This window comes from Sylvia atricapilla, chromosome Z, assembly GCF_009819655.1.
Source record: "Sylvia atricapilla isolate bSylAtr1 chromosome Z, bSylAtr1.pri, whole genome shotgun sequence".
In the NCBI taxonomy this organism is placed as follows: domain Eukaryota; kingdom Metazoa; phylum Chordata; class Aves; order Passeriformes; family Sylviidae; genus Sylvia; species Sylvia atricapilla.
The window spans coordinates 21,419,604-21,432,964 of NC_089174.1; the positions used below are offsets into that span (position 1 = coordinate 21,419,604).

At 44.8% G+C, this 13,361-nt stretch overlaps 1 protein-coding gene across 2 annotated transcripts in view; it reads right to left on the bottom strand.

Annotated features, from left to right (window-relative positions):
* The window catches only part of ZNF462 (zinc finger protein 462), an 88,096-nt gene that overhangs the window by 42,462 nt on the left and 32,273 nt on the right, over positions 1 to 13,361 (bottom strand). For both annotated transcript variants that reach the window (XM_066339320.1, XM_066339319.1), the window contains exons 2-3: positions 6,404 to 6,654; positions 275 to 5,787 (exon numbers count right to left, since the gene is read on the bottom strand). In XM_066339320.1, coding sequence (XP_066195417.1) covers positions 275 to 5,787; positions 6,404 to 6,623 — 5,733 coding nt within the window. In that variant the 5' untranslated portion in view covers positions 6,624 to 6,654. The remainder of the gene's footprint in view (positions 1 to 274; positions 5,788 to 6,403; positions 6,655 to 13,361) is intronic.

Consider the following 13,361-nt stretch of genomic DNA (forward strand, 5'->3'; position numbering starts at 1 on the left):
TTCGGAAGTGTGGGAGGGAGGAAAGAAGATAAAGAAAATACTGAAGGAAGCGGTAAAAAGGAACAAAGTTTCCTACAGAACCTAGGGAGATGTGGTGGATGGATGAGGAAATTAAAGCAGGCTGTGTAATTGACTTAAGGAGCTCACTGGCACTCTAAGCCGTTCATTAGCCTGTGGTCATTTGGCTGTTGAAGAGAACATGCAAGTGGGCATTGGTGGGCTCCCAGGTGGGGAGCAGGGTGCAGAGAAAGAGACCAGATACACAAATCCTTACCCTCTCTTGTTTAAAATCTGCAAAAGCACCATCTGCATATTTCTGCTTGCTCAAAAGCTGCTTCCTCCTCTCCTGACGTTTGGCACGCTTCTGGAATTCCTCATTGTGACCATTCAAGTGTGCAGTCAGCTCTGCCGTGCTATTCAATTTTGTATCACAGTGCTTGCACTGGTAGACAGGGCTCTGAGAGCGAGTGCCACTTCCAAGTATGGAAAAGTCCCTCTTCAAATCCTTGCTGTGGTGGTCAGTGTAATGCATGCACAGCAGCTCTGCCGTGCTGAAGGACAGCTTGAAACATTTAATGCACCTGAAGGGAAGCCACTCAATTTCCTGAGTCTCAGCCTCCATCTCAGGCTTTTCAAAGTCATTCCTCTCCTCGGCTGGCACTGGTTTTTCATGCTCATCAGCGTAGACAGCAGTGAAGTATCCCCCCAGCTTGCTGGCATGCTGCTTCTTAGGGAAAACACCAGGGTGACGCTTCATGTAGTGGGACACGATGCCCTTCTTGCTGAAGGATTGGAAGGAACAGAGCGAGCACTTCTTCTTCTCTACAGCCCTCCTCAGCTCCTCGCTGAGCTGAGGGGTGTCATCCTTGGGAGGAGATGGAATGATCACTTTATTGGGTTTGTCGCTTACTGTCCTGGAGGCTGCCAGGCAATGAGTGTAGTAAGCATCAATGTCATGTCTTTTCTGGTAGTGTGCTGCAAGCCCTTTGCGGATGGGGTTGGTGTAGGAGCACAGAGCACATTTGAAGAGGTTGTTCTTGCCCTCTGGCTGCGCCCGGACATTGTTATGTTTGATGCGGTAGTGTCTCGCTATCCCCTTCCGGGTGGAGCAGAAATATTTGCAGAGCTGACACCGGAAAACTGTGTGAGACACTAAGTGAGAACTGGAGAAATGAGGTGCTGGCATGGAGACCTCTCCAACATCTTCAGCAGCAATTTCTGGGGAGGCCTTGATTTCAGTCACCATGTCTGGCTCCATTGAGGCAGATACCTTTGGTGGTGACTGGGCAAAAACATCAAATTCAGGTTGATTGTGGTACTTCTCATAGTGAATTTTCAGCTTCTCAAGGGTTCCGTGGGTGTAGGGGCAGAGTTTGCACCGGTAAGCACCATAGCCTTGCTTGAAAATCCTGCTTGTCTCTTCCACATCATTCTGAGCAATGTCAGTTGACTGCTCCACATCATGCACAAAGTCTTCAGCAGTGACTTTTACTGATGGGTGCCGCTTCTGGTAGTGTGTGAGAACACCATGAATACGTGTGTTAATGTATGGGCAGTGCCTGCACTTATATACAGCTCCTGGGTTAATGTCTATATCCTGAGCAAAGTCAGCTGCCTTCACTTTCATGCCAGGATGCTTTTTGCCATAATGTGTCAGGAGGCCATGCAGGTTGTTGTACTCAGACTGGCACACTGTACACTGGTACGGAGTGGAGGAGATGGCAGGATTTGCAGAAGCCAGCTGCACAGTTTTTTCATGGGAAAGGCTGGGATCCTCTGCACACTCTGCATCCTGATCCATCTGCGGTGTTGCTATCTGGTCTTCAGATTCCATCCTGACCCCACTTTCATCAGGCTGTGGCATGGTTTTCTCAGCAGTATCTTTCTCCTTAATGATATCTAACAACACGGATTCATCTCCATTCATAGCCCAAGGGTGAAATGCCTGGTAGTGATTAGTAATATCCCAAATAGAAGATGCTTCAAAAATGCAGTCTCTGCACTTATAGGTCTTCATCTCTGTTGGCATCACTAGGGCAGGAGGGGAAGGATCGGGACCTGCCCAGAGTTTGGTTGCCATGTAGGTATAATCAACATAATGCTCAGGATGTCTCCTTTGGTAATGCACAAGCAAGCCACTTGGCTCTGTGTGAGAGTAAATGCACCATTCACAGTGATAACCAGCTTCTATCAAGCCATCCAGAAATGCCCACCTCAGTATGGATGTCACCGTGGCCTTCAGATTCGGGTGGTCTTTCTTAATATGCTTCCTCAATGCATAGAAGTATGGCGACGTGTAGCTGCACTGCCTGCACTTGAGGGCTCTCAGCTTGGACTTGTCCCGCTCAGTGCCGGAGGTGTGGGCGGGCAGGCTGCCAGCTGATTTCTTCTGTCCACGGTCACAAAGGCTCCTGATGGTGGCTGTGTGCTGCCTGATCACATCCGCGTTGGCTTTGAAGTCACGATGCTTCTTCTGATAGTGGATGAGCACACCCTTCACGGTCCGGTTCCCATAATCACAGTGCTGGCAGAAGAACATTTCGTTCTCAGGAGGGTTCACGGAGGTCTCGGACCCACCGCGGCCCAGCTGCTGCATGGACACTGGTGGCCTCTGGATGCCAGGTGGCAGTTCCCCAGCCCGCAACATGGCTGCAGTCGGCGGGGCCTGCCTGATGTACTTGGCTGTGACCTTGATCTCCGGGTGCCTCTTTTGGTAGTGGACAAGCACCCCCACGACAGAGCGGTTGCTGTAGGAACAGTGTTTGCAGTAATAGAGCTCAGTAGAGAGGTCTGGGGGTGGTGGTGGGGGAGGTGGAGGCTGAGAAGCCAAGTTGGACAGTTTTGGGGAGATGGGAGCCCCCAGCTCAAAAGACATTTGAGCGAGGGCAGAGCCCCTGTCAACAGAGACTACACGCATGGTCTTCTGGATTCTGAAATATGAGGCCTTTTCTTCAGGGTGCTTTTTCTGGTAGTGCACCAAAACGGAATGCATGTTAGGGCTCGCAAATGAACACACATCACAGTCATAAACAACCACAGTGTTGACTGAAGGTTCCTTCTGATTTTCACATTCAGGACTGAAACTCTTGGTGGCACTTTTGTTAAAACCAGCTGGCAAACCACTCCCACGACCCACAGGGGTGGAGGTTGCCATAGTTTTTGGAGCAGAATTCAAGATCTCTCTCAGTGTCTGAGACTCTGTGTTCAGCCCTTCTTGCTGCTCAACAACATAGCTTGAAAATATCATTGCATTGTTAATTTTCACTGTGGGATGCATTCTTTGGTAATGTGGCATCAGGCTTCTAACATTTGGGCTTGTGTAAGAGCAGAAGCGGCAGCGGTAGATCAGATCAGAATGATCAAAGTTCAGTACATTCATAGCTTCAGGATGATGCTCTCCATAATGCTGTTGCAGGTCTTCAAAATTTGTGTAGTCAATGTAGCACTCGAGACACCGGTACACTGCACTGTGATCATTGGGATCCAGGATGTACCTAAAGCTGAATTTAATGTAGGGATGCATTCGCTGGTAGTGAGTGCTAACACTTCTGGCAGATTTGTTGCTGAAATCACAGTGTTTACAATAGTAAAGTCTGCCAGAGTCACTGAACTCTGAATTCTCATTGTTCTGGTCGGTACCATACATGTTGGACTGGCCGCCCAGAACAGAGGCATTAGGGCTCTGATGGTCCTTCATGCTGACAGCAGAGTAGTAGTCCTCCTCATCCTCAGACAAAGTGAGCTCTATCTCTGCCCCATTGGTAGAATTGTAGTCATGCTGCATGCTCCTGAAGCTTGTCTCCTTCTGGGAATCATTAGCCTCTCTGCCCCACATTTGCTGGGGTGCATAAGAACTAGAAACCTCTATCATTGGTTCTGTTTGCTCCTCTTCTCTGTCTAACTCCACCTCTATCTCCACCTCATTGTCCTCCTCCTCTTCCTCATCATCCTCTACATTAATCACAGCATCCTCCTGCTGTTTGTTTTGGCTGATCTTGCTCTGCAGGTTGCTTGCTATTTCATCAATTCTAGTTCTCTTTTTCACAGGAGAGAGATCTAAAGGAAAGTCATTTGAGACCTTCCTAGGGGCTTTTGCAACAAAGTTATTTTTAGATGAGAGACCAAGGATGGAGGTCTGGCTCTTCTTCACCGTGCTGGCAGAGGGGTGAGCATCTGCCTCACTCTCCTGTGGTGCATTTGATGGTGGCCCATCGTATTTTGGCAAGTTGTCACAGAATGAATGCTTGTGCTGCTGATGAACTCTGAGGCCTTTCAAAGTGGTGGTGGAATAGTTGCACAGTGTGCACTTGTATGGATGCTGTGAATGGGGCTGGGGTGACTGCTGCTGCTGCTGCTGCTGTTGCTGCTGCTGCTGAGGCTGCGGCTGCACAGGTTCCATCATCCCAGCTGACTTCCTGCCATTGATGTTCCCACTCTCGTAAGACACCATGCTGTCATTGAGGGACGAGGCAATGCTCTCTGCCTGGGAGTTCATGGTGTCCCAGTCAGATGTTGTTCCTGTGTGACACTGCTTGTGGGCACCAAGCTTCAGAGAACTCTTGCAGGTGAAGGGGCACTCATCACACTTGTACACAGCCGTCTTCCCAGACAGATGGATGTTCTCAATGTGACGGGAAATACTTCGGCGGTGCATCGTCAGGAAAGGGCAGAAAGGACACTGGAACCTGTTCATGTATCTTCTGAAGGGAATTCCCTTTGTTTCCAATAGTTTATTGCCATCAGATCCCATCAGCTGCTCTGCAGACATTCCTGAGGTCTGGTGATCCATGGAGTTCAAGCCATTCTCGCTGTCCATTTCATTTAGCTCTTCATCTGAGCTGGAGTCATTTAGCATACTGCTTGTTTCCAGGTCAGCAGAAGAATTTGTCATATCAGCAATTCCATAGCGGGATCTGTCAGACAAATTAACCACGCCCGAGTTGTGAGGTGACTTAGGTTTCATTTGAGGGTAAGACACAGATGAAAACTTTGAAGATGTAGAAGAGTTGGGCCTGATAAGTGAATTGCCCATAGATCCCCTGAAGTTTGAGACATTAGCACTCGACATCTCACGTCCTGTTGTGCTCATGGACATGTAATTCGAGTTTGGTGAGGCACTCTGGGCACTCTTACTCTGCACCTCAGGTGCACTGGTTCCATCCTGCTGCTGCCTCAGGCTTGACAGGATTTTCACCATGCTGCGGTGCTTCTTCATCATGTGGTCACACCAGCGCTCCCTCCGAGGTGTCTGGTAGCTGCACCACTCACAGCAAAAGTTGCCCCTAGACTTGGTCAGGGGCTTGACCATCGACTCCAAAATGCTCCGCTCCACCACCTCTGCTGGCAGCTCCTTGCAGGGTTCCTGCACTGGCACAGAAGCAGATGTTGATTCAGACACACCAGCAGCAGCAGCAGCAGAAGGAGCTGAACTCTCTTTCAGGTTATTTTTGTGATACATTTTCTGGTGCTTAATAATCCTCGCACGCCTGGGTGACTTGTAGGTGCAGAACTGGCAACTGAAAACTTTACCAAACCCTTCATGCATCATGATGTTGTAATTTAGGGAACTAGAAGCTGGTGGCCCCACTGAGCTCCCCCCAGCCTGTGCTCCATGAACCTTCCGTGTGTGCTCTATGAGGAGGTTTTTGGAACGGAAGTAACGCACACAGAACTTGCATTGGAAAAACTTGCTGGTTGGTTTAGGATTTGGAGCCATATGTTGGCCATAGAAAGTCTGGCTCTGGCTATAGTAACTTCCAGTCCCCATCTGACTTGTTGCATTTTGCCCTAAAATGAGAATTAAGGTGTATATGTAAATAAATAAAATAAAAAGGCTTTTCCTCCACCCACCCTGCAAATGCTTAAGAACGTAACCACATCCTGAACTGACAACAACAATCCCAGAATTTCCTCACTGACTTATGGTACTACCTGCAGACCTGCCAATGGTCAGAAAAATGACCATTATGCATAATTCCTACATATAAATGACTGTGGTGTACAGCTTTGGGTGGATAGTTTCCAAAATTACCTTCCTGGGGGAAAAAATAAAACTAGTTTCAATTTGAAAACTAACAAAAGTTGTAATCTGGAGGTGGTTCATGGTAGTGAAGAACAACGATGAAAAGCTGAAAACAAAAAATCAGTATGAAGAGCCCCATGAAAAGAAGCTGGAAAATAAAACCATCCTCCATGCTTGCATTTGCAGGGAAAAAAAAAGTCATGATCAGAACCAGTATGGCTGATGCTAGATATCTGCTTTGCTGACATAGCCATAAAGATAATGCAAAATTTTAAACCACAATAAAGGCAGAAACTAAAACACACTGAACTAAGACACATGTAAGATATGGGGTAAGATCTTAGATCTTAAGAGTTGAGATCAATCTTGGAGTTGAGTTACCTGCTATGTCATCTGCAATTGCGAATTCATCCTTTACAGAAGAAAATTCAACCTCAGTCTGGTTGCTGGCATTGATGGAACCAGACCTTTGCTGGGTAGGGCTCTCCTCAGAGACATCAGTCGGTTGCAGAAAAGCAGTGTGGACATCCTGAATGTGAGCTTTTAGGTCTTCGTAAGATGGAGCTCGAAAATCGCAGCCATCACACTGCAGGACCTCCATGATTCGGGATGATCTTTTACATTAGAAAAATCTACAGGAAAAACAGGGGAAGGAGAGAAGAAGAAAGATAGGAGTTTACAACAGTGCTTTTGGAACAAATTCTGGAAACTCCAAGGTAACACTAAGCTTTTGTTGATTCAGTCATTTGCAGAATGAAACTCATTTGCAGTGGCATGAAACTCATACCTTTCCTTACCCTATTAAGAAGCATCTACTCAGATCCACAAGAAGTCCTATCTAGGTAGCTCACAAGCTGCTGATTCAATTCTGTCAACAGTCAACTCTCTGACAAGAGACTACTCATCCAGTGCACTTTGACCTCTTGGCTGGTCCTTTACATAGGGCTGTTATTCAGAATTTGGTCTTGTTCAAAGACCACAGCCCATGTGCAGAGAAATGGCACATTACTCCCAGTCATGCACTGGAATTTACAATCAGAAGGACAGCAACCTCTACTTCAGGAGACACACTCGAACCTTCCTGGAGGTTTCCAATTCCTGCCTCATTCACTACCACGCATCAAAAGCTTTCACAGGGAGAAATCTGTCTTTCTTCACAACATCTTATCTGTCCTGATATTGAAAACCTAGATCTAACAGCAAGATTAGACGCAGTTACAAAAACCGAAGGCAAAATGCTCTGCCCTACTTCCACCAAGCTTTTAAAGGCACCTCCACTCTTTGTTAAAATGTTTACAGTTTCATTTAAGTCTATTTAGGGATAAGACCCTTGCACCTTAGCAGTCTGAGGGATGGACACAGCCCGAGGAAGAAAAGGACAGTAATTGGAATAACCATACTGAAAAACTACAGTGGAAACATGAGTTACAAAAACTCAAGAGACATTATGACTTCCTTGATTTATCCAAAAGTCTCGCATACTTCCAAGCACAAAGCAACATAACATAACAGCGAAGAACCGTGGTTCAGTTGTGGCAATTAATCCTGCGACAGAAGGCTGCACTGCCATGAAGGACAGGAGACACAAAGCACAAGCCACTCTCCTACCCTGTCCAGTGCTTAGGCACAAGAGCAACCTTCCTATGCTAATACAGCAATTGCCTCTTTAAGCTTCCATGCATGTGCTGAAAAAGGAGGGCAAACAGAGTATTTCAAATCAAACAACAGCAGCCCACAGCAATTTAAATTCCATGTGTTTGTTGTATATGGAATATGAAGGAAGCAAACCTACAAAGTGAGGAGAAAGCTCCAAAACATTAAGGCACAGAAACTAGAGAGGGTACTGCACCAGGATTTCAGATGAAAGAATGCTTCTTCTGATAGCCGGCTAAAATAAACTTCTAGCAAGTCAAATTCCGGACAGTCTGAGCACAGAGGCTCCCCACATATTTACCTATATTACTTTGGAGGCTGCACTGTGTCCTTTCTCTCCCTCCACTCTCTCTCACCACCACTAAAGAAAATGAACGCTGCACCAGCTTCTTTTCAGCTAACGAAGTTACAATAATCGAAATACTCAAGCTTTTATGTGCAAGCACCAGACCAAATTGTGTGGAAGAGGTTGCTATCTGCTCTGGATCAAATTACAGCAGTGAGTGAAGCCCCACCCCACGTCTCCTTTAGCACAGTCCATTAGACCTGAAAACAAATTTTTCCATGGAGCAGACGACTCCTGCATTTAGAGCACTTCACAGAAAAGCAGATCATCCAGTTTTCACTACCCATCCCCCAAGCTTAGTCCTTTCATCTCAGCCAAACAAGCCACAGCTCTACTGAATGTGTTTATCACACTTTCAAGAGATATGAGCCCCTGCGTCACTGAAGCTTTAAGACTCACTAAGCTGCCCTAGTCCTCTGAGCTTTGGGAGCAGCCATTTTAGCTCAGACAACTCCTGCACTCAGAGCCTCAGAGCTTCTCGCCCGTGCACAACATGGCCTCACTTCTCTCAGCTTCAGCTCAAGCACACCAGCCTTTTTCTCTTTCTATTTTTTTCTCTCCCCCCCCTCCTCTTTTTTTTAAACTCCTCCTATTTAGGTGATTCACCATCCTCCAGAATCACATCTCCCTTTCTCCTGCATGGCTTGCTCTCCAAATCATGTCACTGCTCTCTCCCTGCGCCCTCCTCAAAGCTGCACCTTCTCTCCTTTAGCAGAAGGCCTGGGTTTCCCCAAACCATCTCCTCAGGGTTGGGTTCCCCTGTCCCATGGATGACAAAACGTTGCGGTTCGCACCACAAACCCTGCATTCACAGCATCAAGACACTGGTCCAAGCTGTCCTACAGGCAGAGGCGACACGCAGCTGAGCCTCCCACAGGCAGGAGGAGGAGGAGGGAGGAGGAGGCGCGGGGGCGTGAGGGGGACAGCAGGCGGGAAGCCTCCAGCCGGGAAGCCTCCAGCCGGGCCTGTCCCTGGGGAGCTCTCCTGCTTTGGCGCAGAAGACACACCACCCCACTCCCCTGCCAGATTCCAAAGTCTAATGACCTTTGTTAATCACCACCCAGCCTGTCTGCATCAGCAAACCCTGCCAGCAGACACACCCTTCACACAAAGGCTGTCGCTATGCCTTTTAAGAGAGGTTTTCTGAAAACTCCATTGTGTGCAAGAGGTGAAAAACAACGCGCACACACAAAAATCTCACTCTTCCCCACCCCACCCCCCTTCAGCCCTTCCTCTCCTCAGCCCCCCGATATCTTCAGACCCCTTAGAAATATCACTGCAAAACGCTCTCAGCTCTCTCTCTTTTGGAAAAGTTCAGGCCAGCTGACCAAATAGAAAACCAGAAGGGAGACAATGCTGAGGATATGAAAAATCCAGACAATCTTGGCAGCTCCAAGAGGCGAAATCCTCCACCATCTTCATTCATCCCCAGCACTCGCTGCTGCTTGGAGAATGCATCCTTAAGGATGGTGGTTGCTGTCTACACAAGCTTAGATGAAGAGTGGTGTTGAGAGATAGCTTTAATAGCTGGCGACTACAAAACTGGTGGAGACTTTATAATGGGTTCCAGCTTGAATCTCAGTGGGGTCTGCACCACAAAGGCAGCACGAAGTCCAGGAAGAGGTTAATCTTACTGCTTCCCGTGAGGTACAGCTGAGTGGACTTCAGTGTGACGTTTTTCACCATGCATCACCTGCTGAGAGCAGGATGAAGCCTTCTGTAAGGGATTCTGCTCTACTATTTCCATGTTCTTCTTTAAAATCCCACCTCTGTGTAAGGGCTAAAACACACACTGCAAGTCTGAGCTCATATATCAAAAGAAACTGTAACACAATGTGCATCTTTCTTCTTTTTTGTCGGCATGGGATATGGCACCGGGAGAGACTCATTCACCAACCAGGAAAGAGCATTTTGAAGTGCAGATGTTAATAGACACATCCCAAACCAGAGAGACAAAGCAAGGTTCACACATCTCCATAATGATCTGCTAAGCTAACATTCCATAACCCTTTACATTTTTAGTAAGAAAATTTAGAGGGGAATGGACGTGGAGTAAGACAGGAGTTACCAAATCTAGCAGAGCAGCAGAAGAAAAACCCGAGGCAACCAAACAAAACGACCATTAAATGAATCCATAAATCCCAGAAGCACTCAAACATGGTCACAAGCAATCTCTTGAGACCGCACTGCTTATAAATAATATTTGACTTCTAAAATATCCTTACTAATGGAATGTTAACCTCACAAAACATTATTAACATGCCATTGTCTGGCTAATTTGCATTTACAACCTTTTCTGAAATACATGGCCTTAATGCTTAAATATGGAGGTATTCTCATTTTTCTTATGAAAAAAGCTTTCAAAACATTAGGCAATAATTTCTCAAAGCCACCATTTTAAAGACACATGGTGGTCTCAAATTGTCTACAGCATCCTTCTCTACACTCATAAATGCCTGAGAACATCTGAGACAGTTGCATTAGATTTTGAGGTTTTTAAAAATCCAAAACAAAAGATAATTATGCTTGTTGAACAACAGTAATTACAGAATTTGGCAGCAGCCAAAGTAGTAAAAATCATTATGTTTAAGTTTGGTTTTAAAGCTTCAAAATACAAAATTAATTGCGAAGCCCAAGGCACTGACCTCAAAATTGAGCTTCTGTGGTTTGACTACCCATCTGTTGTATTTTGAGATGGAGTCAGCAGAGCTTCTACAAGTTAAGAATATGCACATGCACAACCACAACTGAAAAGGTCAGTCAGACCACACAACACACCATGAGCTTCCAGCTCAGCATCAGTAACACTGCATGTGAAACAAAGGCATCTCCAGCTCTCCAGCCCTTCCTCTGGTCATATGATCAGAAGCATCTTCATCCCTACATCACACAACTGCAGGTTGCACTCACAACTTTTATTTTACTCAGTGAAAAGATGGAAGAGTTTCTCTTCCAAATGTGGACCCAGGAAGTGGCTGAGTGGCCCCTCCCTGGAGGTACTTAAAAGATCTGTGGATGTGTACCTTGGGGGCATGGTTGAGTGGGGGAATATGAGCAGTGCTGCCTAATGGTTGGACTCATGGTCCTCGAGGTTTTTCCAGCCTTCCCCATCCTTCCACAAATTAACTACCAAACACCACGGAAATGAACTTTGCTGGCATGTAATTACAGATAAGACACGTTTTCAAAATTCCCATGACTAAAACCTCAGGCATTTTTCCCTGCTAGAGAAGCCTGAGTTTTATACCAGTGCCTACAGCTGTGCTGAGGACCTTCCAGCCCTGCTGTCTGGGCTCCTGGCCAGGTTCGGCCCACGTACAGTGGAGCTGATGCTCTGATCTTTGGATTTGGGGTTTGGGGCTTTTCTTTCCCCTGATTTATTCTTCTTAAACACTTTTTATAATGTATAATGTAAGATCACAACAGCTAAAATGAGGACTAAACAAATAAAATTGTAGGAGTAATGCAAAAACTTACACATGTGAGTAACTGGAAACCTGAAGGCTATTCCAACTGGAGGAACCCAGCCTCATCTTTTATTTATGAAAGGAAACCCCATAATTAATTAAGAATTCAAAGAATAAATTCAACTCTTAGCTACAGTCAGATAAACCTACTCAACTCATGGGTGTTTTTCAATTACTGAATTCCAGTCAAGCTATTGGAATTCTTGGTCTTCCAAGGGCTGTCTTTGGAGTTACTTCTCTAAGCTGGTAACAGCATAAACTAAACTGAAATAACATTTATTTTTTCACTGTTTTTTACTTTTTAATTTGATGCAACTGGGTTTTGATAGAGCTCCATAGGTTGAGTTGCAACACTACACTATACATACTTTGTGGTTCATATTTTCTTGTAAAGTAATTAATGATAAAACTTTATCACTGGTTACAGCTTTGATTATCAGTGTCTCCATACATCCAGTTTTGGGTTGTTTGTTCCATTCTGAAATTCAATAGTTAAAGACATAAGAGATACATTAGGTGATGCCTGTGATTCCATTCTTCCAGTAAATATTTCCCTTGACTTATATGGAAATGCATATCAAAATGTAAGATATTTTCAAGAACTTTACTATTGGAGATTCACTACAAATCAATAGTAAAAACAATCTAAACTGAGAAGACACAAACTAATTTTCTTCCAAAAACGTCCTTGTCCAGCTACCTGAAAGAGTGTTTGAACCAGAAATGCGTTTCAGATCTGATTCAAAAAAAGGAGGTCTTCTACACATTCTTTTTACATTATCTTCCAAACTTTTCTGAAATCTCCCTGTCATGGAAAATAGGATGGCCACCTTTGCTGATCCCTATACAGTTGATATTTATTTATGGTCCTCAATACAGACATTTAGCCTACCCAATACCACACTAAATCTATCACAGCTTGCAAAATCTTCTACATTAAAAAAAATACATAAACCACATTATTCCTAAAGTTCATGGTAGAGATGATTTTCACTGTTGCCAGAAGCATGGTTGGTTTTTTGGTTTTTATTTGTTTGTGGATTTTTGTTGGTTTTTTGGGGGTTTGGTTTTGAATTTTATTTTTTTTTTCCACAGTTCATGAAAACAAGGATTCACAGAACCTCTCACATAAATGAGATGAAATGGGTCCAAATGATGGATACACTGGTATCAACTAATCTGGTTCCCTATGCTCTAACTTCTCAAAAAATTGTGGTGGAAAAAAGGCAAAACAAATAAAAAAATCCAAACCCCCCCAAAAAATGTGGTCGTTGAATATTAATACCTATTAGCCATCTCACTTTAAAACCACAGCAGAAAAAACATACCATGGATTTTAGAAGAAAGTGTGATAGGAGAATCACAGATGGCGGTACCTATGTGTCTGCTGCTACTGGGGCTTTACTGATTCATGCTGCCTAAGTGGTGATGACTTCTTCTTTTCTCAAAAATGCTTCTTTTCCTTCTTTCTGTCCTGGAGTCTACATATATATCTGTTCTGTTTTAAAAAATACATTAAGAGGTCATCTGAGTGCCTGAAGGATACTTTCAAACTTCAAACTTTTGAAATAAAAGCAGATTGCAAATAAAATGCCACAATCTTATTAAACTACAAACTTAGACTGTCATACAAATTACAATTCTGGATATTTTTTGTCTCTCTTTCCTTTGGATTAGCTGTGAGGCAGTACATGATACAGAGCATAGGCAACAGTCTGAGGATAAAGAATTTCCTTGATGAGAAAGGCTCTCAAACATTAAATGCTCTTGCTCCAAGCAAGGCTAGGATGGGTTCTTCTGATCCTCTGAATTACTTTCATGGCAACTTATTAGTCCCTACAGAATTCAGAAAGACACTAAATATATATATATA